Source organism: Puntigrus tetrazona, chromosome 18 (assembly GCF_018831695.1).
Source record: "Puntigrus tetrazona isolate hp1 chromosome 18, ASM1883169v1, whole genome shotgun sequence".
NCBI classification, from domain to species: Eukaryota; Metazoa; Chordata; class Actinopteri; order Cypriniformes; family Cyprinidae; genus Puntigrus; species Puntigrus tetrazona.
In genome coordinates this window covers 8,142,351-8,168,669 of record NC_056716.1, presented here as the reverse complement: position 1 = coordinate 8,168,669, position 26,319 = coordinate 8,142,351, and the positions used below count along the sequence as shown (strand labels likewise).

Genomic DNA, 26,319 nt, shown 5'->3' with positions numbered 1-26,319 from the left:
GGAAAGAAATGGAACAAAAAATGTTCATGCTGTTGTTGTCCTTAAGTTCTTTGCATTCTGGATCTTCAGAACCGTCTTGTATACAGAGATGCAGCCATCTTGTAGCAGTAAAACACAACGCAAAGCGATACATAATTTAAAATAAGGGTACAACCACTGCAAGACAATTTCTCTAAAAACCACACAATGGACAAACGTGTTTAAATCATCTCAACAAGTAAATATTCATGCCATTTCAATGAACAGTGCCTTCTTAATCGAAAGTCCATGTATCATTGTTCTCAAACAACATGATTAAAAACACTTATTTTTCTGTGTATACAACAGAATAAAGTTACACATTACTCTATGTAATGCGTTACATCAGATATGCATTAGCAAACTGTAAAGACAGCAAAAATCACAGTGCTTCTTTTGTGTTAAAAAAAAGCCGTCCAGACACATGGAAGGTCTCAGTAGTTTAATTCAACAAAGAGTCACTCTTTTTCTCGCATCATACTCCACAGATATACAGGTTTTGCAAAACAGGTAGTGCTTTACACAATAGTATGACTTTATGGCTCTGCAAGCAAACGTATCGGAGAGTTTCATACTATAAATAAATCTCACAGAAACAATCGACCCTCAAAAGAAATAATTTAATTTCAATTCTATAACCATAATTTTAAAATGACAAAAGTTGGAATTCCAGCGTTTGTACATTGCTGTCGGATTCATTAGTTAGTTTAGCTTCTTAACAGTTTAGTTTGCTTGCTTACAGCGTAACAACTTCTAAAAGTTTGCACGTTAACTAAATATTCTCTCTGTACACATACAACTGTTAAATAATTTTTTTTTGGATCTCGTGTTCATTTCCAGTGTGGACAAGCAAGACATTCATTTTCGGTTTGTTTGATGGTAGAATGTGAAAAACAATTGCTTTACTAAATTTAAGAGTTCAGTGCATAGCGATTACATAAGATAACCCAAACTCTAATGGCCATCTGTGTACCTGTCCGTACACAAGGTCTCTGCTTCATAAATGCTGGTGTTGAAGTCCATATGGAAAGGTAGTAAATATCAAATCAAGATTGACGTCTCAGAAAACGACCATCACCATTCTAATGTACACTATTTGAGTGAGCAGCTAATGAGAACTTTGTACACTGATGATTTGATGTAAGTGGAAGCGCCTGGACTGTGGGCCATTTTCTTACACTGCCCACACCTTTTTTTTTGCAGATCTTCTATTTGTGCAAATGTGATTTGATGAGAATTGCTTTCTAAAGGGACCAACTGAGGCATACAAAAACCAGCACATGAAGCATAAGAAGGTATCCTATGAATATGTAGCGTGACTTCCCCCTGGATGGCAGTAGTTTGGAACAGCAGTATATACTTCCTTTGAACCAACGCTGGCACAAGTGAACTCCACTCTTCATCTAAAAAAAGCATGAAATATAAATATAAATATAATACAACACGAAAAAATGACCAATGGGAGCTTGATTTATAAATTAATTTAAAGATGAGGTACCTTGTGCATTAACAGGTGCCGGCTTGGGCGAAGAACAAGATCTTCATACGGTTCCTCGTCTCTTTCTAGCTGAATACTAAAGTCCTTTTGACAATGCCGTAACTGGTTTGACTCCATGCTGAAACACACAGACGCTACAGTGAATATCAAATGGTGCACAAAACACTAGCAAAGTTGGTATCAGTCATTAACACAATGACTATTCATTAGTTCGGCACTGTAACATCACCGTGGTGCCATTTTGGAGAGCATCTGCTAGATGCACATAGCATACACGGCGTATCTTTCCATTTCTGCCGACACAGAACTGTTTGCAAAGCATGAATACATGTACAAAACATATCCTTCCATTGCATCCAACACAGAACAGCTATGCGTGTCCAATGGATCCTCTCCAAAATGGCACTACAGTGATGTTACGGTGCTGAATAGTTCAATAAACTCATTTTTGTTTTATTTCCTCTTTAGTGTTCTCGTCGCTTCATAACATTACGGTTGAATCACTGGAGGCAGATGAAGTATGTTGAGATTTAAATGTCTTTCATACTTTTCTACAGTGTATTTTACTTTGCAGTCGATGGGACATTAACAAGCCTCCCAGTATTCTATTAAAATATTTGAGGGTTTGGATCGACATGGGGGTAAGTGATTAAAAAGGGATTACGTGATTAAAAAGGGTTACTCCCTTAGTAACCCTTCAAGGAATTTTATACACAGGTCTGTTTTTGTAATGCCCCTAAACATAACGCAGCACAAAACAAAATGTAATTCAAAGTGTCCAAGGTTCCTGGTCCCTCTGCCGTCAGTGTGAAAGTCTGGCTACATGAGACTAGAGCAGCTCCATCACACTGCCTTTGACAAGATCAGCACTGTCAAGGACTTCCCAGTAATTAAATGGATAGTTTACCCAAACTTAAAAACTTGATGTTTATCTGTCAACTCCCAGAGCATCCAAGTTGTAGGTGACTTTGTTTCTTCAGCAGAAGAACAAATGAAGATTTTTATCTTAGGGTTTAATTTGGTTTAATCTTTGGTTTTGTCTCTGTGACTCATGAAGATACACTGAGGTCTTAAGATTTGTGCAAGAAATTGAACAGTATTTATATATTTTTTGACCTCTGATACACCACAATGCACAACTGGTACGGAAAGTATTCAGAGACCCTTAAGTTTTCACTTTTTGTTATATTGCAGTCATTTGTTTTCCTGAATGCATACACAGCACCCCATATTGACAGAAAAACACAGAATTTTTGCTGATTTATTAAAAAAAACTGAAATATAACATTGTCCTAAGTATTCAGACCCTTTGCGGTGACACTCAGTATTTAACTGCTGTCCATTTCTTCTGATCAAGCCCGCATGGAGTTCACAAAAAAAAAAAACACCTGAAATACTGCAAGATGGTCTCATCAGACCAGAGAATCTTATTTCTCACCAAGACATAACTTTTTGCCTTAATCCTAAGCGGTATGTGTGGGGAAAAAAACAGGCACTGCTCATCACCTGTCCAATACAGTCCCAACAGTGAAGCATGGTGGTGGCAGAATCGTGCTGTGGGGGAGTTTTTCCAGCTACAGGGACAAGACGACTAGTTACAATAGAGGGAAAGATGAATGCAGTCTAGTACAGGGATGTCCTGGACAAAAACCTCCAGAGTGCTCGGGACCACAGGCTGGTCCGAAGGTTCACCTTCCAACAAGACAATGACCCTAAGCACATAGGTAAAATATTGAAGGCATGACTTCACAACAACTCCATTACCGTTATTGAATGGCTCAGCCAGAGCCCTGACTTAAACCTAATTAAGCATCTCTGGAGAGACCTGAAAATGGCTGTCCACCAACGTGACAGAACTAGAGAGGATCTGCAAGGAGGAATTGCAGAGGATCCCCAAATCCAGGTGTAAAAAACTTGTATCTTTCCTAAAAAGACTCATGGCTGTATTAGATCAAAAGGGTGCTTCTACTAAATACTAAGCAATACTTAGGACCATGTGAAAATTTTTTAATAAATCTGCAAAAATGTCAACAATTCACCAAAGTCACCTACGTCTCGGATGTAGCTGATAACAGTACAGTGTAATCTCAAGATTCTCTGTGACCTATGCCAAGCGATGCTCTTGAAATACTATGATCCTTTCAGAAGCTGCAGAAGAACATGGGTTACAGGGGGATGCTGGATTTGATTTGATTCTCTAAAATGTACAACCACATGCCCAATTACTAAAGGGATAAGAGGGTTTGATTCTTTCCAGTCCAAATGCTAGGAGAAACACTGTGATTAAACTGCTTTTTATTTAATAGCATCCAGTTAAATCATTTCTAGTTTACAGAGGAGTTAAGGCTTCCCTATTGTTAAGCCACTTGTTCTGATTCATGCAGAATTTTGTTGGATGAAGGCCCTGCTCCCTAAGAAGATCATAATCATACTGCGGTACCATTTTATAGATATTATTTGCTTATTCCTCAACTTCAGTGGACAGCACTTGTTCTTTGATTTATATCATGAGCATTTTAAAAAAGTAATTTCATAAATGAATCTTTTGTACCTCTTAACTTTCTGTTCCATCAACCGCATGGCTTCCTCTGCAACCTCTCTCCTTGATCTCTCGTCTTCTAATCTAGAGTTTAACTGAGAAAGATGAATCTCTGCCTCAGCCAGCCTGGATAAAACATTTAAGAGTTTTACACAAAAAGCTTACATCATGAGTCATCTACAAACATTGTGTGTTTGTCAAACCTCATCCTGAAATCTCCACCGTCTGTTCCACTTGGATTAAAATCGGCACTGATTGGTTCCTGAGGGGCTCCTGGTGGAACTTCTGTGTAGACTGAACCCTGTTAAGCAATGAACAGACTTAAACATATACAAGACTTGATTATAATGCAATTTCTAGGCCCTTTTTCAGGAATTAGAGATGTTGCACCAGTTCTTCATAGGCTGCATGACTTGCCACCATTTCAATTAATGCACAAAAAAGTAATGTGATTACAGAACCACTGCACTGTAGCACCTCTGTATGCACACTGCCTTTAAATGAACATCAAAAAGCAAAAAATAATTTGGGAATTTTTTTAACCATTAATAATTGACTTTAGAACAATTATTGATACTGTAAAAGTACAATTTTGATGGAAGATTTATATATATATATATATATATATATATATATATATATATATATATATATATATATATATATTATATATATATATATAAAATAAAAATGTTTATATTTATTTCAATAATTTGTTTCACTTGTAAGTTATATTAGTTCACTACACAAAAAGTGAAATATTTCAAGTCTTAAGTTGTTTTCAATTTTAATGATTAGGTATTAAAAGTAAAAAAAAACTTTAAAAAATTCAGTATTTCACAAAATTACAGTATTATGACAAAGTTCTGCATTGTAGGCTCCCAGCTAATTAATGCAAAACACCTGCAAAGGTTTCCTCCGCCTTGAAATTGTCTCAGTCTGGCTCAGTAGGCTTCAGAATCATGGGTAAGACTGTTGGCTTGATGGTTGTGCAGAAGACCTTCAATGACAGCGTCCATAAGAAGGAAAAGTCTCAAAAGGCAATTGCAAAAAAAGCTGGATGCTCACAGAGCGCAGTATTAAAGCATATTAACAGAGTGTTAAGAGTAAGGAAAAAAATGTGGCCGGAAAAAGGTGCATAAGTGACAGGGATGACCGCATCCTTGAGAGGATTGTCATTCAAGGGCGATTCAGAAATCTGGGGAAGCTTCAAAAGGAGTGGAATAAGGCTGGTGTTAGTGCATCAAGAAGCACCACATACAGACATCTGCATGACATGGGCTACAGCTGTAGAATTACATGCGTCAAGCCACTCCTGCTGGGCTAAGGAGAAAAAGTACTGGTCTGTTGCTCAGTGGTCCCAGAGTCTGGAGGAAGACCAGAAAGTCAAAAGTCAAGCTCCAGTGTGAAACTTTCACAGTCAGTGATGGTTTGGGGAGCCATGTCATTTGCTGGTGTGGGTCCATTGTCTTTTTATCAAGCACACAGTCAACGCAGCTGTCTACCTGTACTTCATGCACTTCATGCTTCCTGTTGCCAAAAGGTTTTTTGGAGATAATGATTTAATTTTTCAGCAGGATTTGGCAACTGCCCACAAAACCAAAACTACCAGTACCTGGTTTAATAGCTATGGAACAACTGTACTTGACTGGCTGGCAAACACACCTGACTTAATACCCCACTGATTTTCAATGGGGATTGTCAACAGGAAGATGAGGGAACAGAGACCCCGAAATGGAGACGAGCTGAAGGCCAATATCAAAGCAACTTGGGCTATCATAACAACTGCGTCAAAGGCTGATGCCACACCACCTTGATGCTGTAATTAGTGCAAAAGGAGGCCCAACAAAGGACATAATACAGTAATAAACTTTTCAGAAGGCCAACATGTGTTTAAAGTGTCACATGAAATACTGAAATTTTGTGAAATACTGGATTTGGGTTTTTTGTCTTTAATCCATAATCATCAACACTGAAAGAAATAAAGGCCTGAAATATTTTACTTTGTGTGTAGTGAACTAATATAGCATACAAGTTTAATTTTTTGAAACAAATTATTTAAATAAAAGGACTTTCCCCTCGATATTCAATTTTTTTGCCACATATATACACACACACACACACATACACATACATATATATATATATATATATATATATATATATATATATATATACATATATATATATATATATATATATATATATATATATATATATATATATATATATATATATATATATATATATATACATATACACATACATATATATATATATATATATATATATATATACATACATATATATATATATATATATACACATATATATATATATATATATATATATATATACATATATATATATATATATATATATATATACATACATATACATATACATATATATATATATATATATATACACACACACCATAACAGAAAGATAAACTCACCTGTGTGTGTGAATACTGATTTTGAATTTGTCTCTCCTGCCAATAGCATCGATTCTGGAGCTCACCGACAGTCTGCTGTGTGTCTCTGAGCATCCTGGAAACCGTACTTAAGTGGGAGGACACCCCATCCTTTTCTTCAATTGCCTGTTGCAACTAGTAGATATACAAGGACAACAATGAATGCATTGATACAAAGGAAAACAATTCATGGCAGCATTTGCTCTTTTAATGCATACCTTGATGTTGAGTTGTTGGAGGCAAAGATCCCTTTGCTGGATCACTTGCTGGCAGTGCTGCAATTGGCTATGCATCTGGGCCCAGTGTTCTGGAGACGCATCTTTACCCTGCAAAGCCATGGACTCCTGAAGATACACAAACGTAACAAATTTTGGTTACAATTTATTTCGATAGTCCACTAGATAATATATGTAGTAATATATATAACTTTGTAAATACGTTAACTAACTATATGCTGTTTTTCTCTCTTTATTGTCCTGTCTTCTTCCACTTTGCTGGATTGCCACTTGTGGTGTTGTAGTTGGTCCTGAATTCTCTGAATCTGATCACTGGAATTTTTGCAGATCTCTTCTTTTTCCAGGACCAATTTACAGATTTCTTCTTCCTTTAATGATTTTTCATTAATTACTTTAAGCAACTCTTTTTTGGTCAAATCATATTCCTCTTGAAGTTTTTTGTATAGTTCATCCAGTTTCTGCATTTGTGACTGAGCAGCAAACGTGACTTGTTCCTTCTCAGTTTGTGTTTCCCTGAGTTGTGTGATCTCTGAAGTTAATCTCTGTATTTGACAAGTTAGTTGTGAAACTGTGTTTTCCAGTTCTGACACACTACCTTGCAAGTGCAGAGCCTTTTCCTTCTCCTGCATCAACAAAGAATCCTTTTCATTAATGATGCTGATGAGATGGTTATTTTTTTCTTGTACGCTCTTTAAATCTCCTTGAAATTTAGCAATTTCTGTCATTTCTAATTCCAGTCTGGCTTCACATGATTCTGATTGAGCCATTAATGTCTTTTTAACTAGAGAAAACTCTTCATCTTTATTTAAAAGCAATCTATCTTTTTCTTGCAAAGCTGTCTGCAAATTCTGAACTTCTTCATGTAACTCAGAAATCACTGTTATTTTCTGGGTGATTTGGCTTTCATTTTCTAACAGTCTGACTTTCATCTGATTTACAGACATCTCCTGTGTCATGAAAAGCTTCTCTTTCCCTTGCAGAGTACATTGTAAAGCTTCAAGTTGAGAGTGTTTGGATTTTAACAGTTCTGCCAAAGATGCCAGTTCAACTCTTTTATTTTCCAGTTCATTTTGTAGGGACGTGGTCATCTCTTGATGTCTGAATATTTCTGCAATGGAATTCTTCAATTCAGATTTAATTATAATGTTTTGGTCATTCATTGCCTGGACATTATCTTGATATTCCACAGCCTCTATTTGTTTCTGTCTGAGCTCCTCTTTTAATTGTACATTTTCTTCTAAATGCTCCCCTAAAGTGCCTTTTAAATGTGCATTATCAGATTCAAGCTTCACAATATTTTCATTCATAATACCAAGCTGACTAGTTAGTGAAAGCATGGACTCATTTCTTCTGTACAGTTCCTCTGAGTGATTGCGGCATTCAAGATTTTTCTCTCTTAATGTGCTATCTTTCGCTTCCAAAGTCTGGTTCAGTCTGGAACATTCCATTTTCAGAGAGCTTATCTCTTGTTTAAGGGTAAAAACATGTTCCCTTTCATGACTAAGTTCGTTTTGTAGCAAACGACATGAACTTGATTCTTTCTGCAGGAGTGTGTCTTTCTCTGTCAGACCTGACTTATGATTATTAGCTTGTTCTTGAAGAATAGAAAGATTATCCTGTAATTGCTTGAGTTGGTGCCGATAAGCTTCCATTTGTGTACTTTGGTCTGTTAAAGTCTTTTCTTTTTCAAAAATAATATGTTTGTATTGAAGGACTTCAGAAGTGGTGGACTCAAGTTCTTTCCTAAGATGATGTACTTCCTCTTTGGTCTCCCTGAGACATTTTGAGAGGGTTGCACATTCTAAAGACTTTTCCTGCAAGGTCTCTTCTCCAGATTGCAGTTTCTTTTTTATAGTTTTGTGTTCCTCTACTTGCAAAAGCAAATCTTCCTTTTGTTTAAGCAAACCTTCTATGATTTTACGGTTTTCCACATCTTGCGTCTCAAAAATCAAGATTTTATTTTGTAGATTCTCCCTCTCCTTTGTTGTTTCTGTGAGCGACTTCATCTGTTCATTTGTTTGTTTCTGAAGGCACTTATTCTGTTCATTAAGACTAGCAATTTCAGAAGCAAGCTTTTCATTTTCTCCAAGTGTTTTTGCAGCCTTGTTATTCATTTCAGACACAACTTGGGCTAGTGCAAGCACTTCTTTTTGTTTCTCTTCAAAACTTTCTTGCAGTTGTTGATTTTGCCTGCTCAATGTCTCATGGAGTCTAACAATGCCATCTTTTTCCAAAAAAATATTAGCCATTGACTGTTTGTTTTGCTCAAGGTTATTGTTCAATTCATTTCCTTTGAGTGTTAGCTCTTCCTTCTCTTTTTGCAAGTGTTCTATTGTTTTAACACTCTCTGAAAGCTGCTGTTCAACTTCAGATATTTTGTTTGACAGTCTTTTCTTTTCTTCCAAAGCATCAGAGAGGGACTGGACGCTAGCCTCAATTTCCCTCATCAATTGACAATTGTCATTAGTGAAACTTTCGACTTGTAAGAGCAAGTTGTAATTCTGATCTTGTACAACTTGCATTTGCTCCTTAGTATTATCCAGGTGCTGTTTTTGTCTTGCCAGCTCCCCCAAAGTCTGCTCAAGTGATTCCTGAAGTTTTTGATTGTTATTATTCACTGACTGAATACTCTCAATTTTATCAGACAAGTCTTTCTCAAGGTTTTCTTTGGCTTCGTTTCGAATCTTAAGTTCTTTGTTAAATCTATCTCTCTCAGCTACCATCTCCTCTTGAACATTCTTCAGCTTATCCTCCAATACAGTTATTATCTTTGACTTATCTTGGACATCTTGCTTAAGCTGTTCTTGACATTCAACCTGCTCCTCAAGCTCACTTTTATATTTGCTGACTTCAGCAAACAACTCATTACGTTCATCCAGGAAAGAGTCTTTTTCATTCACTTGTTCTCCATCCAATAGCTGGTCTTTGAGATTCATATTCAGCTTCTGTATTTCCATGCGGAGTTCCTGAATTGTTTTCTTGTCCTCTTCCGTTTGCTTGGTTAAGTCTTTAATGTCATTACTCCTTGACTCACTATCTTTTTTCGATACTTTAAGATCAGTTTCAGTTCTCTTCAACTGTTCAATCAGTTGAGGTATTAGGACATTAAAGAACTGTTGGTCAGAAAGCTGTGGGTCTCTAAAGATTTGAACATCCTGTTCAATTTTAGCCAGCACATTTTCTTTAAACTTCATTTCCTGTTTTAGTTCATGAATCTGTTCTGAATATTCTGCTGTACTGGATGTTAGTGCCAATATATCTTTATCCTTATCAGTGATGACATCTTGAAGTCTATCGATTTCACGCTCACAGCTCTGCAAGTCATGAACCAGTTGTGCCCTTTCTTCCAGATGAGCAGCGTTCAGTCTGTCGAGATCATCGTTTGTTTGAACCAGATCATTCTGCAATGATTCTATAGTTGTCTCTTGTTTCTGGACCTAAAAACATAAAGGAAAGGGATTAAGTGTTAATTAACTTTGGCAAAATATATTATCTCATTATTTGAATAAGTAATTGTAAAAAAAGTGATGTGAACAATCATGTCTTTACAATGTTACCTTGTCTTTCAGCACATTGAGTTTAAGTGTCAGTTCTGCAACAGTTGCTTTCATCTCTGAATTTTCCTTCTCAAAGGTGCTGCATGTCTTTGTAACTTCAGCCAGCTGCATGGGAAGGTAGTCTCAATTGTTGAATTAATATTTATTGAATTAATTAAATAAATCACATCTAATATTGATGGGAACATCTACTGTAATGTCAGTTACTGTTACAATGCATATGGGCTTAAAGTGCACACTCTGATCTTAATTTGAGGGTATTCCCATCAATACTGGAGGAAAGGTTAAGGAATTGCAGCTCTTTATTATGTACGCCCCCCCCCCAAATATGTACTCAGTATTACATAACTTCATATTTACTCACATTGTTTTCAGTCTGAAGCAGTTTTTCAGTAGTTTCTTGGTTCTGTTTTTCTTTTTCCTCTAAATTTTCTTTCAGACTGTCAATAAATTCCAGTTTCTCTGAGGTTCTGGCAAGCGTGTGCTCCTTTTCCATGAGTGAAGACTCCAGACACTCCTGTGTGCTGCTCAATCTGATTCAACCGATATGTTTAAAATATATAAATATATATATATTTTACTTTCTGCTACACAGCACAGTGTTCAAATGAGATTACCATAGCTTCAAAACTGACAAGAATCTCAGTTTAAATGATTCAGCAATGAGGCCCTAGGACATAATTTTAAATAATTACCCTTTGAGTTGTTTGTTCAGGCTGGCGATAAGTAGCTGATGCTTTTCAGTGTCTCTTATCTGCTGACTGCGAAGGTTTGCGACCTGTGCCTGAAGGCGCTCAGATTCATTCTGATGGATAGGAAGATGACAGATCATAACAACAATTCAAGCAAGAGAGCAAAAATCCACCACACGGCCCAAATGAGTGTGAAGTCGTTAAAGATAAATATTTGCTTAACCTAGGGCTGCATGATGGCGACAAAAATATGAATTGCTGATTATTGCCCTCAAATCATAGCAATTAATACACATTAAAAAAACAAGCTAGAAATGAATTGCTGCATCAGTACATTAAAAGATGTTTTCACACAAGTCCTCTTTAAAGAACCAAACTCAGAACCTTTGACATGGTCCAAAGGTTGAACCAAATGAAAAAGGTCACAGTTCTTTATTGTACCTGTCCCTTAAAAGAATAAGGCTGTTAAATGAATTGCAGCCAGCAACTTGTTCTTCTCACACATAATGTGTTCACGCAATATGTTCTCTATTCCCACGGGGTATAAATTAATCAACAATAAAAACAACAGGGATGAGAAAGTGCATTTATAAAACATCTGAACAAAGTGATGTGTACCGTATATGTTTGCACAAGCTTTAGCATCATGTTAACAGATTACATTTATGATGGATTATAGCCTCAAGTATACATATACCCTACATAGATCTGGCTATGTGAAACTATTAATCCATTTTCTTTGCACAGTACATTGATGTAACAGTAGAGAGTAGCTTTTTGACATTACTCTGAACATTGCATAATCATTCATTTTATGTTTCACTGAATAGAAGAAAGGCTCTTGGGAATGTGAGTAAACATCACATGCTTTTTTTTTTCCAACTAAATGTCCTTTCTCAAAAAAAAATACAGATTTTCATAGACAACCTACAATATCAGATATAAAATTTGCTACAGTGTCAATAAAATTGGCATAAAAATTCTTAAACATATCCACTTGAAGTAATGATGTTTTCATACTGTTGGACCTTTTGGTCCAATTCAATAGTTAGCGCCTTACAGCCGTACAGCCGTACATCCTCCAAAATCCTCCACCTCCATTTTGTTTCTTTACTTTTTTTTTTTTTTTTAAATATGAATTTTGATGATCTTCAAACCTAAACGCAGCAAGCTTTTATTCTGATGGATTGCCGGCGAGTAAGTATATAGTCTGATTTTAGTGCTGTCAAATGAGGCATAAGTGTTTTTGCTCTAAAATGGGCGGTGCATAGCCAGTTTATGCTTTTAGTTTGAACGTAAATTTTATACAGTTAATGCACTACATGGTGATTGCATTAACAGCTGTCAACCATGGTAGTATGCAAATGAGCAGTCTGAATTTATACCCAGTACATTACTAATCACTTTTGTGCATCCCTGGTCAGTTTTTACCGTTACAGAGTTCTGGCAGCCGTATGCGTAATCACAATGATAATTTTTTTGGCTACTCATGCAGCTCTAGCTTAACTCAAATGGTTAAAAACCACTGTTGACACACCCTGTGTATGAACTGCACACTTAATAGTGCGAAGAGGACAGTGTTAAAACAGTGATGAGCACAGTACAAAGAGAAGTTTCCACGCTCAGACGTGCTTTCGGAAGCTTACACAAACATAAACAAACCTGAGATGTGGAAAATGCTTGACCACCTTCATCTATATCAAACGTTTCCTGCGTTAGAGGAGTGTTGCATACAGTTCACTCAATATACAGGCCATTAACTGGCTAAGGTGTAACATGAACTCAAAATACATTTGTTTTCCCCACAATTAAAGACTTGCATTACTCAGACTTTTAAGAAACAGCTAAAACTGACCTTTTGATAAGCCCCAGCACCTTAAAAATATTAGTGACAAATCATACATAGGCCACTCTTGCTGTCAATCTATAACTTTGGAAGATTTTATGTAACTATGTTTACATTTTTACTAGTTTTTGTCCTCAAAACATTCTTGATAAAAACTACTTTCTTACGCATCCCATCCTCATCTTTCGCTGCCAATTCGAAAAGATTATAGATCTAGCCACAGAGGCTTGAGTCGCACACATGCAGTTATTAGCAGGGAAATTTTAGCCCAAACGTCTTACAAATGAGGACAATGCAGACAATCAAAATTATAGCAATGACAAGTGCTATGACAAGTCTCAGTTAGTACATGTACCAATTTACTTATTTTCCATCAATATTTCTCAAAAATGGTTATTGTTAGTTATAGGAAAGGCTTTATCAGCTCAATAAGATCTATATAACGTCTAAAAAAATGTTATGTTGAGTTAATGTTGCATTATTGTTGGTTTTTGATGGAAAAAATGGATGAGACAAATTGCTTCTGTGCAGATTATAGAAAGGTAAATAAAGTGACTAGGTCCGATTCATTTCCACTTTATTTAATGATTCCTGAGACAATCCGATCCAATCCAATCCGAAACTTTTAAGTGACTGACAGCTGCAGTAAGTGAGGGAGCGGGCTTAGCGAAGGGTCAGTTGGCAAGCAGTGTAACTGCAGAGGTTCACATTGATAGCGCCTTTGTACGAACAGTTCAAACTGATTGGGTGTACCTGTAGTAATTCAATGCGAGCCTGAAGTTGCAGACGGTCCTCTAGATCTTGGCACTGTTTCTCAAGAACCAAAATCTGTTCCTGCAGTTGGTTTCTCTCTAGTTCAAGCTCCTCAACAACAGACCTCAAGCCATCTAAACAAGCGGGGGGGAAAGGCATAGATCTTAATTTATTATTTTTTTCCTTGAACTCTCACCTCACTTCACCAATCATTTATTGTGCAAATCTTAAATGTGTAATGAACAGCATATTACTGTAAAACATTTGTATTAACATTTTGTTAGCCAACAAAACTTCCACAAAAAAATATGGTCCCACTAAGCAAACAGACCCAACTGCAGCTACCCAAACGAGTCAGTTTTATTCATTTTTACTGGTTGTTATCAAGGAGTGACATACTGTGGAATGTGGTGGCTGACCAATCAGAGTTTTTATCATCATCAGTTCAATCATCAGTTTTTATATGGCTAGAATTGCATAAAATCCTTTAGATAAACAAATGATGAATTCTTTTCTTAGTTGGTGCACATATATCTAAAAAATAAAAAAATGGAGATCATCACACTCAAATGACAGTGGACAATGGGTTTTTTCACCTGTATCTGCAGCACTGTGCTGTGGCCACCATCCACCCATGTTTTCTCCATTCACAAGAGCATCACAATCAGTGGGGCCTATCGGGTCTTGCCTACTATGAAATTCCAAGTCCTCCTGTAAAAAAAAAAAAAAAAAAAAAAAAAAAAAATAGACAGAACATTATTATTATTATTATGGTTAGTAGTCTACTAGTACTATTACTACTACTACGCATCACTTCTCCAAAAAAAATAAAATAAATAATACTTTTAAATGGGTATTTAGAAAAACGCAAATCAAGACCAATATAATTAAATAGAATAAATTACTCACCCTCATATCCTTCCAAACCTGCATGGCATTTTCCACATCTCCAAATTCAAAATCAGTTGCAAAACATGTAAAATCAACTGCCTTTGACTACACTGAGAGCCCTTACCCAGGGTATCTTTTACACCAGGTTTGAATGTAATGCAATGTGTTAGTGAAATTAGAGACTGCCGACTGAGGTTATGCTTTGTGTTTGAAGGGGAAAAAAGTCTGAAATTATATGAGGGCAAGTAAATGACTAAATTCTGACTAAACTATTATTTGAATTCAAATTGGCAACAGCAATAAATAAATAAAATAGGCAAAAGTACTACATACAGTTCTGTGACAAATTAAAGTAAAAGTCCTTTTAAAGACTGTGGAAGTGGCTATAGGCCCATTTACAGGTTGCCAGTTGTCTGAACATGAACATTACGTGAAACATATGCTATAGCCGCAGTTATAATATTTTAACCCAAATAAATTGAGCTTCTGAATATGCATGTTAAACACCACCATTGCCAAAACACCAGGTGAGGGACCATCTTTTGAAAGAGTGGTGCTCCACTGCTCCAGTGAGACGTAACCCAATTTTTAGAATCAATACCAAGGTGCATTGAAGCTGAACTAACACTTTCTTATTTAATTTGTCACTCGTCTGTATGTAACGTACCTACAGACTTTGGTTCATACCTGCAGACTGCGTGGGGTGAAATATTTGGGCTTCCTGCTTTTCTGTGGGCAGAGTCCACGGGCCTGGGCCAACTCCTCCTCCACTTCCTGTTGCCGATTGGCTAATGCTGGATCGGAGCAGCCAGGAAACAACCAGTCATCCTCAATCAGTTTTGTGCCACAAGACAAAGGTATGGATCAAATATGTTTAGGGCAATGGAGGGTAGAATACAAAATCAGGATTGAGGAGAGACAGCCAGGTAATTCTAGTGTAGATTAGAGAGCGGAAAAGGGCCGGAAAGCAGCAGGTAGCAGAACACCTTGCAAATTCAGCTTCTGTGGACCAGAAGACTAAATGCGCACGACATTCAGGTGCTGGTTATATCATTTGAATATTATCAAAAAGTTAATTTTTTCCACTAATTCCAATCAAAATGTGAAACCTGTATATTATATTCATTCATTACACACAGACTGATGTATTTCTGATGTATTTATTTGTTTTAAATTTAATTTTGGTGATTATAACTGACAACTAATGACAACCCCAAATTCAGTATCTCTGAAATATTGTGAAAATGTTCAATATTGAAGACACACTCCAATCAGCTAATTAACTCAAAACACCTGCAAAGGCCTTTAAATGGTCTCTCAGTCTAGTTCTGTAGGCTACTTTTTTTCCAAAAGACGACCCATGACACCTTGCACAAGGAGGGCAAGACACAAACGCTCATTGCAAAAGAGCTCTGTGTACAAGCACATTAACAGAGAGACGAAGGGAAGGAAAAGATGTACAAAGCGATAGGGATAACCGCACCCTGGAGAGCATTGTGAAACAAAACCCATTCAAAAATGTGCCGCTGGAGTCAGTGCTTCAAGAACCACTACGCACAGACGTCTGCAAGACATGGGTTCCAGCTGTTGCATTCCTTGTGTCAAGCCACTCTTAAAAAGACAGCATGAGAAGCATCTCGTCTGGGCTAAAGACAACAAGGACTGGACTGCTGATGAGAGGTCCAAAGTTATGTTCTCTGATGAAAGTAAATTTTGCATTTCCTTTGGAAATCAGGCTCCCACAGTCTGGAGGAAAAGAGAAGAGGCACAGAATCCACGTTGCTTGAGGTCCAGTGTAAAGTTTCCACAGTCAGTGATGGTTTGGGGTGCCATGTCATCTGTTGGTGTTGGTCCACTGTGTTTTCTGAGGTCCAAGGTCAACGCAGCCGTTATACCAGGATGTTTTAGAGCATTTCAAGCTTCCTGCTGCTGGCCAACTTTATGGAGATGCAGACTTTTCATGTTCCTACTTCTCAGTTGGCCAAGATTTCAAAAAATCCTTTCTTTGTATTGGTATCAAGTAATATTCCATTTTTTGGAGATACTGAATTTGGGATTTTTATTAGTTGTCAGTTATAATTTTTTTTTTAAAGAAATAAACATTTAAAATATACCAGTCTGTGTGTAATGAATATACAAGTTTCACTTTTTGAATGGAATTAGTGAAATAAATAAACGTTTTGATGCTATTCTAATTATACGACCAGTCCCTATATAGCAGCCATAATGATAATTGAAGTCTATAACTACAGCAATAAACTGCAGATTATTTTTTATAAATTATAACGATCCACCCTGATCTCGGCAACAAGTGTGTAATACCACCTGAAGTTGTTTTTCAATAAACTATAGAATGGAAAGCGAAAGTGAACAAAAGTAGTACATGACTACAATTATGATTCAGTAAGATGTCAGTCTAGACAATTCCATCACCATTAGGTGAGCACATCTCTAACAACATCAATTAGGTAAGAAAGGAAAGTGATCACTCCGACCATTATTGTCCCTTTGTACGCACACGTTGCATATGCACACTGAAGATATTTTGTAATAGTAATCAATTTTTCCACAAGGTGGCAACACTGTCCTGGGCGGTTGGTTCACAGCAGAAAACATAACTAAAAGGAACAACAACAACAGCAAGAGGGTGTGAGACAACTCATCTTTGGTTTAAAAGCTTTCTAGAGTGCCCATGTTGTGCCCAGTTGGCATATGGTATGAGGTCCTTTTAGGCTGCTGAGATTTTTCAGTCCAAGAATCCAGTACACAAATTCATTCAAACAGTCAATTCAAAACAGTGCTAATGCGGAGAAAGCCCAGACAATTACATCAGGGATGTCAGAGAGAAAAAATTGATGAATTAATTTTAGTCAAGATTAAGACGATATGAAGTGACACGTGCATGTTCTTGGCACACTGTTCACTAACATTGTACTTTGTTTTATAGTTTACAATTATTACTATTAATCTGTAAAGTTGCCAAATGTAATGGCTGGTGGGTGTTTTATAATGAACACTGATCAAAGAAGTATGTTTTGGGGCATCTACGAAGTTTAATAGTATTACATACATAAAGATAATTAAATATCACAATTTTTGATAATTTTGAAATGTTTCTGAAATGTTTTAGAAATGTGTTTTAATGCATATTTCGATAGGTTTAGTAATTCTGAATGTATCCTTACAATATTTATAGGCAGTCATGTGCGGGTGACTGGTTTAGTGGTATAGTCCTGTAGTGGGAGTCACATAATCCTGTTTGGCATTGTATCTTAATTGTGAGCTTAACTGTATAACACTGCTCTAAGTTCAAGTAAATGGCATTTTTCCCTTTTCCGTTTTTATTTTCTGTTGAACTGTATACAAACAATGCTTCGGTGCGCTGGATTTCTAACAGGAAGTACAAATGTGAGCACTTTGGTCTTGTGTACTGTATTTTTGAAATATATGCACTTATGTCATTGTTACCAAATGTACATTTGGAGTCTCTCAGCTGTCTTTTTGGAAAGACACCTACATTTACCTTGGAAAAAAGCACTAGGCTTTTAAACCAACAGACAAGAGGACACAAAACAACACTGGTCCTCCTCTGCCTTTCACTGTACAGACAAAAAATACTTTCAAATATTTCCAGAATTCCATCATATTCACTTTTGTTGTTCAGTAAGGGCTGACATTTTTCAAAATGGAGTAAAATGACTAAATAATTACAGAATTTTACAGTAACTTTATAATACTTAGGTGTGATAGCATTGGACATAGAGGAAAAAAAACAAACCACTGGAACACCACGTACACATCTGACAAAGGTCTGTTTTATAGCAGAGACGTGCCAAGTGATTTTGCAGGGGGGGGGGGTGGAGGCAGAAAAAGGAGGATGAAGCAATGGATGAAGGACAGGACCCCATGAGCCAGCCTCTCCTGTGCTGTCAGAATTTCCTTAGAAGAGGATGAAAAGTTCCAGAAAACTACTGGCAGCACAGACAGGAAGCAAACAATGGAGGCGATGAAACCTGCATGCACAAAACTGATGGGAAACTGTTCTCAGTGGCTGCACCCATCATGCAGAGCAGGAGCAGAGGCGGAGATGGGGAGGAGGAGGAGGGTCTCAGGGCCAACAGGTGGGAGAGAAGTGTTACAAAACAAACGTGATCAAAAACCAAACCAAACATTTTGAAAGTAAGGCTCGTTTCACACTAGAGGAACACGTGAGACATATTTTTTTAACAGCACCCATGTCAACAGCCAGGACAAGCATGCCGGCTTTCTCTCTGCATACAAGCAGCTTCTGTGCTCTGTTTTCACATCCAGTGTGAAACGGGCGTAAGAAACCCAAATCTTTCTTTTTTTTTGATTAACCACTTTTATAGTTCATAGAAAAGACAACAGAACCTGCCAATAAATAAACATTTCAAGTATCCAAGGTAATAAAGAGTGCCAAAAAACAACTGGAGTACTCATGGACATGTGTGATAGGTGTATGAAATCAGTCACTAAGCTGATGTGGCTTCTCAGAATAAAGCATGCAACAACATTCATAGTATTCCAAGCAGTGATAAAAGCTATATTGATTAGCATTTCATTATAGATGTACTTTTTTATAATAATGATAATACGTCGAACTAGTTGTGTGTTTATTAGTCACGCTGAATCACTGAAATCTGTTCAATCAGCAACTGCTTCGGATATAGATATAGACCAGAATGATGCTTCACTAAAAGATACATATGACAATCAGAGCTTTTGTCTAATCGCTAATTTTTTCCTCCATATTATGCATTCGGAGAGTAGTGAGGTAAAAGTTTAATATGTATAAATAGATACGTAAACCCCTAGTACGCATTTAGTAAAAAAAAAAAATAAAAATTAAGAGGGCCCATGAATTGTAATCGAATCGGTGAAGCCAGTGAAGACTCTCAGCTCAAATAACACTTTAAGATGAAATGTTAAAGATACGCCCTGCAATACTCGACCATAAAGACGTGCGCTTATATTTAACTCACATGGTCATGGTTTGTCTACCAAACAGCGGTTGATACTTTTCAGTAAAATCGATGAATTTTAAATCTTTGTGAACAGGTGTACAGCATAAGAATCCTCACCCTCTCTCTCCTCTTCGATGTGGCTCATTCTGAAGGCCATGGCATTCTTCTCGTGACTCTGATCTCGAGCTCTTTCTGCCTCAGTCACCATGGTAATCATTTCTTGCCACTCCATCACCTGAACGTCATCAATGCTGCCCGTTTCACTCACCTGAAACGCATACATTGTACTCACAATATCGTATCAGCAGAGCCAATCAAATGACTGTTTGAAGTTTTATTATTTCGACCACTGTAGTGGCATTAAAAGAAGGATATAATGTTATCGACTGCTAGATAAGACACAAATGGTTGTCCGTTTTGTTAAACCAAGTTAACGTCAAGATGAGATTCTAATAAAAATCCATTCCCTGTGGGAATTACTTTAATGCGCAAATGTGTGTAATATATTATGATTACGTCAAAAAAGCAAATCAAATAAATATATAATTGCCTGTGATGCAGCTCTCTTGGTCACCTGCTCCAGGTCCGCCTGCATCTTCCTCTGCTGTTCCTTATATTCCATAAGCTGCTTCTGTAGTTGATCTATTCAAATTTCAAGAAAACCTTAAGATAAGACGGCATGCAATGTGCACAGGTACACGCATACTTGGGTGAGAAGTGAAAGCAATGATCAATCATCAACGCGCTGATCCACGACCCATGAGTAAATTCACTTCTCACACAATTATTCAATTTTGGTTCTTTCCATGTCAAATCAACCACATTTTAGTGCTTTCATTTTGGATTGTGTAGTTTAGCAAATACTAAACTTGTATAAAGATCAGCGGTTTATTGTTTATTTTTGTTGTGGAAGATGTCGGCTATAGCAGCCACTTCCCAGTTCTGTATTGTGATAATGATTAGGTAGGTTAAGATGTTTGTTGCAACGCTCTTAAAGAAATCCCTTGGCTGGGCTCTGGTTCTTAAAAAACTGGGCCCATATTTACAAAAGCTCTTAAGGCAGAAAGTAGCTCCCAACTTGCACAGGAGAAACTCTTTAAAATAAAGGGCACGTCAGTCCAATATTTAGGACTCCTAAATTTTTGCTCTTAAAAACATTTCAAAAGGCATTTAGCACTAAAACTAGCTCCTATATTTGTGAAATGTTAGCCGTAGTGAAGAGGTCTGTTCACTAAGACTATCTTAAACCATCTTAAAATGGCTGTTGTTGGCAATCTTCCTGGGAATATACATTTTATACATATTTGTTTTAGAAATATTTGACGATAATGAGCTTTTAAAAAGGTAATAACTTTAGGGTTTGAAGTTTCCCTTTGATTAGATCCTTCTCATTATCCAGTGGGGCAAGAAGTAACTAAGAAGCTGTTCTTGCATCCACTTTGCTTCTCTTTCACATTTTCATGTCTTACTATCATCCATAAACTTTCTACTCTGTTAATTAAAAGGCTTTTATATGAATATTCACTATTGTTTAATTAGTGACATTTAGCCTGCATTTTAAAATCTTTATCTGAATGTAGCAATTCACTTAAAAAAAAAAAAAAAAACAAAACCTGGCAATATAACATTGTGCTCTGCAATATTTCCCAATATTCCAATAGCCAATCACTGCATTCTGACATTATCCATAGCAATTCAAAATAAATTCCATTTTAAACTGGCTCCATTTCTTCATACCATTTTTTGCCTTCATATCTTCATACAGCTCCAGTTTGCTGAGCATTTCTTCTCTCTCCTCTTGCAACTCAGTAATGCGACCATGTAGGGACGTGACATCAGGGGACACGTCGAGACACACTCCGGACTAAAGTAAAAAACAGAATGCAGTTAATTTGAGATTCATCTGTTCAAATATAACAAAAAAATATATACATTTTTTCACCTGAACTTTTTTGAGCTCCTCCTCAAGCTGTCTGATCCTAGATTTGGACCATGCTTTCATTTTTAAGAACTTTGCTTCTGCTTTACTGGCCTCTGCTTCTTTCAGCTTCACTTGGGCTGAACAAGACAAAGCAAAATAAACCGAGATACTAAAACAAAGGACACAGAGCTAAAAACAAAAATGAAAAGACAGGACGGAATATCTTTACATGATTTTAAGGTTTAACGCATTATGAGGTGTCTGCTACATCTGTAAACTTGACAAAATCGATCATAAGTAGCATGGGTATATTTGCAGAAATAGCCTAAAATAATTTGCTTTTATGGCAAAAACACTTGAGGATATTATGATCATGGTCTAAGAAGATATTTTGGAAATGTCTCACCGTACATATATTAAAGCACATTTTTTATTAGTAATATGCATTGCTAAGGATTTAATTTTGACACCTTCACAAGCAATCCTCGTTCAGAGACCAGATTTTCTGTGATCCTATGATCCACTACAAATTTTAACGCAAATTTAGCAATGTTGGTATTGAATTGTACCTAACAATTCATTATATTAAGAAGTAGGCTATATTATAAGACACTGAATATAAAGCAGGACCTTTTTTCGTCTTTTAAATCATTAACACAAAAGAATTGTAAGCTGAAGTTGAACTGTTCTCAACAATGGAGCTATAATCATCTCAGATGCTTTTGGGAAACACAGCTCTGTTTGGTCAAATTAAACTGTAAATGAAATAAAGTTGCACAGTATACTGGATTGAATTAATACGGAGGTATACCAGCGTTTTCCCACATTGATAAATTAATAGTTTAGGGCACATCCCTATATAGAAACATTAGGCATTGCTACATTAATTGATCCTTTAAGAACCATTGAGTTCCATTGAGTTCATTCGAGAAAACTAAGTCAAACAGCTCACAATATTCACCAAGCATGTGACATGACTGTCTACCTTGCAGCTCTGTGAGTTTTTCAGCAGTGATGCAGGTGGATTGGTTAGCGGACGCATCCGCGGGCTGAGATATAGAGCGCTGAAGAGTCTCGAGCTGCCGGCGCAAGGCCTGCTCCCTCTCTGACATCTCAGCCTCGTGTTTATCAGCAGCTCTCAGCAGCTCTGCTTCATGTTTCTCCAGCAGATCCTTGATCCGGGCCCGAGTGATGTGACGTTCCGCCTCCAGCTTCGACTGAACGTTTTCATTCTCACCCCGTAAGCGCTGCATTTGTTCTGTCAGCTCCTACCAAACAAACACACACGCGGCTCACTTTACAATTTAAGCAACAGAGACTGACTGTATAACGCAATTGCGGCACCACTTTATTTTAGGGTCTCTTAACTAGGTGCTCATTAGCATGTATATTACTAGAATATTAGCCATTTAAAAGTAATTGAGCACATTTTAATGCCTAATTCACATAACTTTATTCTACATCCCAAATCCTACCCAATACCTAAATGTAATAACTACTTTACTAACTATTAATAAGCAGCAAATTAGGAATGTATTGAGGGAAAAATCTTACGTTAATAGTGAATAAGTGTTCTCTATTCTAAAGTGTTACCAGAATTATTTCTTTATGTGCACACAAACATACAGACAATAATCACAAAGAAACCTACATAGGTACCGAGGAAGATCATTCATATGAATTCAGACAATTTTTATCATTATAATTTACATGTTCAATCTGTTCAAATCATGGACTAGTGTAACACTGTATTGGCAAATCATGTACATTGACTTTATGTACGTTAAGAGGACTTTTTTTATTCAGTACCACATGTGTCACATGGCATCTGATCCTTGAACAAAGCGCAATGAGCAATCCTGTTAGCACGCAGAAGTCAAGACTGGTAAAAGTGCAATATAAAAGGTTAAACAATAAAAGTCCAAGAACACGGAGGTTTGGAAGTAAGCCCGGTTTTATTGGATTTACATCCAAAGGTAAGTGTTATATATCCTGCTATGAGCTTTAAAAGAGCTGGGCAGGAGCAGGACAAAGCCTATCTAATGTCTTCTCACAACATTCGAAAGCAATGTAGTAAGAGTTTGGACAAGTGAATTTTATGCTTTTCATGACGGTGTGCAGTAAAAATAAGCTTGATGCGCCTTACCTCACTTATCAAGTACACAGTTTTAAAACTTTATGTGAGATCAGATAAAAACTAAATAGAAAACTGTGCACGCTAAGCTGCGCTGTTGTTGGCTGCCACAGTAACGGCAAGAAGCTTAAGGAATTCCTGTACGGTACCCGTTTGGCATAACTTACCAGCAAATCTGTCCAAAAGTCCAGCACTGTAAAGTTAACATACCGCGTGTGCAATTATAAAATAACGTGTGCTCATTTTGTTTTTGCGCTGATAAGGAAATGTATTCAGGATGTGTGTCCTCATCCGTTTTAAACGGCGCTAACCGTGGGTCACTCCATGTCACTTATGCACTAATTAAACTACGACGGAGGAGTCACTGCAAAAAGACGGTCATTGTGACACTGTAAAGTTACAAGAGTATGGTGCCACAAGCTTTTAAAAAGATTTTTATATCTCATTTGAGCATATCTGTAAACAGTAAAAGTACCTTGGCTTGGTCATCTTTACCACTGAGCGCTGCATCCTTGTCCCTGATCAACTCTTTTAAATGGGCCACAAGTTCCTGCATCTGCGTCAGCTGTTCACTGACCTCAGCCAATCTCACATCACTACACACGTCCACCTGCGGGGAGCCGGGAGCCTGAACAAAACCAAAGGATCTATTAAATGACGATGAACATTTTTGGATTGCGCGGCGTACAGGGATGAGGGTTCTCATATTACGCTGCAGGGGGTTTATTTTGCTATAACCAAGTGACTTAGTCAATACGATGACATATTTGTAATTACTTCAAATTAAAAGGCACTCTTCGATCCGTTCCCACACTAAGTAAGGCCGAGTGCTGGTATGCACCACAGAAAAACAATTTCCATTATGAGATATTTATAACAAAAACATGTGTAGTACACTTACTCCATGCGCAGAGCCGGACTCATCCGCTGAAAACCACCTCAGCATTGTTTACACAACCTATGGCCTAAGACCGGAGATCTTAGACAGGTGGTTTTAAATAAAATAAATCAACACTGCACAAAACTCAATCATCCTTCAAGGGTCCTTCAAGTCTGGTCCTGGAGATCACCCCCTGTATCATAATGAAAATGTTTATCGTTTATATATTTTAAATAAATCAATAAAACCAATACAAATACCTAAAATAAGTGTTACAGTCAATTCATTATACAGAGCATCATCTGATTCGAAGATTTCTGAAGTCAGCAGATAATAATAAATTAATATCTAAACAAGCTACGTTAACCGTAATCAATGATCACAATCTAGCCAAACGATGAAGACGAAATAAAACGTTACTGAAGGAACAATTCTCACACCGTACGTTGGCAAAAATCTAATCCTTATCGTTTAAAAGTGAAAGCGTGCCATGAAGAGAGTAGAAATATTTTAAAAAATTAAGTTAAATGCCAGTTCACGTAATCTTACCTGCCTCCAATGACATGGACTTCTCTCGCTTCACATTTTAATACAATACATTTCCTAGACGAAACGCTCACTCGTACAAGACAAATATATGGTGTTGAATCGCGGCAAACTAATAACCTTACTGTCTATTAGGCTTACCAATGTGATAAACACTCGTCTCTGCTTAATACACAAGGTTCTTCTTCTTTTTGTTTAATGGCCGTTCGCTGCTTCGGCGCATTACCGCCACCTAACGGTGCATTGGCATAATGACTTTCGTGGACACTGCGCGTTTTGCCTATCTGGTTTTATTTAAAAATAATACAGTTCGCACTGTACGAAACTAAGTTAAACCTAAGCCCATGTTAAACCACGGAGGGGGACATTTTTAAAACATGTTAAAGCATCTTTGTAATTAATAATAATGCTGCTAAAAAACAGCTAAAACCAGCCCAGGCTTGTTAGTCAACAGGCTGGTCTTAGCTGGTCAGGCTAGGAGCTACATCCATCTTAATATTGTGTTAATATTAGGTTAATCCAATATTAAATTATTATATTAGTTTAGGAAATTATTATTTACAGACAGTAAGGTATAAGGTATTGTTGGGTCAACTCATTTGACAGCTGAAGATATAGCTAAGCAGTTTTTAGCAGTTTTCTGCCATTTAGAAATAGACACACATTGAAGGATAATTAAAATGCTGCTTGTCATTTTGACAGATTTAAAGGAGTCGATCATGAACTGGGAAACCAAAATATTTAGACATCCAGTAAGTTATATAACTCAGATCCTTTTTGTTAGTAGCTTATATTGAAGCCAATCTAGCAAAAAGGCAGATTGTGGAATGTAGGCTACAACTCTATATGTAATAGTGTGGGAAATAACCCTCTTCAAAACATCATAGCTGGCTGTTTAACCTCACCCACGTTGGTTTAAAAGACAAGAAAGTCGCACAGTGAAATGTCAAGTCATCTTAAGCCAACTTAAAATTTGAAGTCAAACGGCTTCAGCAGAATTTTGAGTTTTCTCAATTTATATTTGTAGGAGGACGGTTTTTTTTACATTGATAAAACTCTGTTGTCAAATCTGCTGAAGCTGGTTGCTTTAACATTTTAACTTTTTTTAGAGTGCATATCATAAACATGTAAAAACACTTTACATTAAAGGGTTTATAAATATGTTCAGAAATTAATAATAGCTCATTTACAAATGCATTATAAATCATTGATAAATTGCCATAAATGCATGATTAAAAGGGTGATTTTAATGCAATATCTGCCAAATAGTGAGCCATTTTTATCTCACATGTTATAAATGCTTAACAAATATATTTAACACTTATTTCACTCCAAAACAGACTCCTG

General features: G+C 36.8%; 1 protein-coding gene across 5 annotated transcripts; it reads right to left on the bottom strand.

The window, feature by feature from the left end:
* Nucleotides 1-445: 445 nt before the first annotated feature.
* On the bottom strand, nt 446-25,171 carry si:ch211-220f16.2 (golgin subfamily A member 4). 5 transcript variants are annotated; one of them, XM_043264655.1, is made up of 22 exons: nt 24,976-25,171; nt 24,448-24,619; nt 24,022-24,174; nt 22,398-22,680; nt 21,434-21,549; nt 21,229-21,355; nt 20,042-20,133; nt 19,609-19,759; nt 15,194-15,345; nt 14,212-14,326; nt 13,616-13,749; nt 12,679-12,726; nt 11,020-11,129; nt 10,689-10,857; nt 10,325-10,429; nt 6,980-10,204; nt 6,750-6,875; nt 6,514-6,666; nt 4,259-4,356; nt 4,068-4,181; nt 1,517-1,634; nt 446-1,421 (listed from the first exon to the last, which is right to left on the bottom strand). In XM_043264655.1, the coding sequence occupies exons 2-22, from the start codon at nt 24,490-24,492 to the stop codon at nt 1,263-1,265; spliced, it is 5,793 nt and encodes a 1,930-aa protein (XP_043120590.1). In that variant the 5' UTR covers nt 24,493-24,619; nt 24,976-25,171; the 3' UTR covers nt 446-1,262. The 5 variants fall into 5 exon arrangements, with proteins under 5 accessions (XP_043120590.1, XP_043120593.1, XP_043120592.1 ...); XM_043264658.1 differs by having other exon boundaries at nt 15,194-15,300; XM_043264657.1 differs by having other exon boundaries at nt 15,194-15,344; nt 19,608-19,759; nt 20,066-20,133.
* Between the last annotated feature and the right edge of the window lie 1,148 nt (nt 25,172-26,319).

What these genes read in the sequence shown, in the direction of transcription:
- si:ch211-220f16.2 (XM_043264655.1), bottom strand. Translation starts at nt 24,492, where the DNA reads ATGCTGAGGTGGTTTTCAGCGGATGAGTCCGGCTCTGCGCATGGA. An exon ending in AGATATGAAGGCAAAAAATG is followed by an intron (nt 20,134 to 21,228) that starts GTATGAAGAAAT and finishes AAATTTGAATAG; the next exon opens with ATCAACTACAGAAGCAGCTT. An exon ending in TCCAACAACTCAACATCAAG is followed by an intron (nt 6,667 to 6,749) that starts GTATGCATTAAA and finishes TATATCTACTAG; the next exon opens with TTGCAACAGGCAATTGAAGA.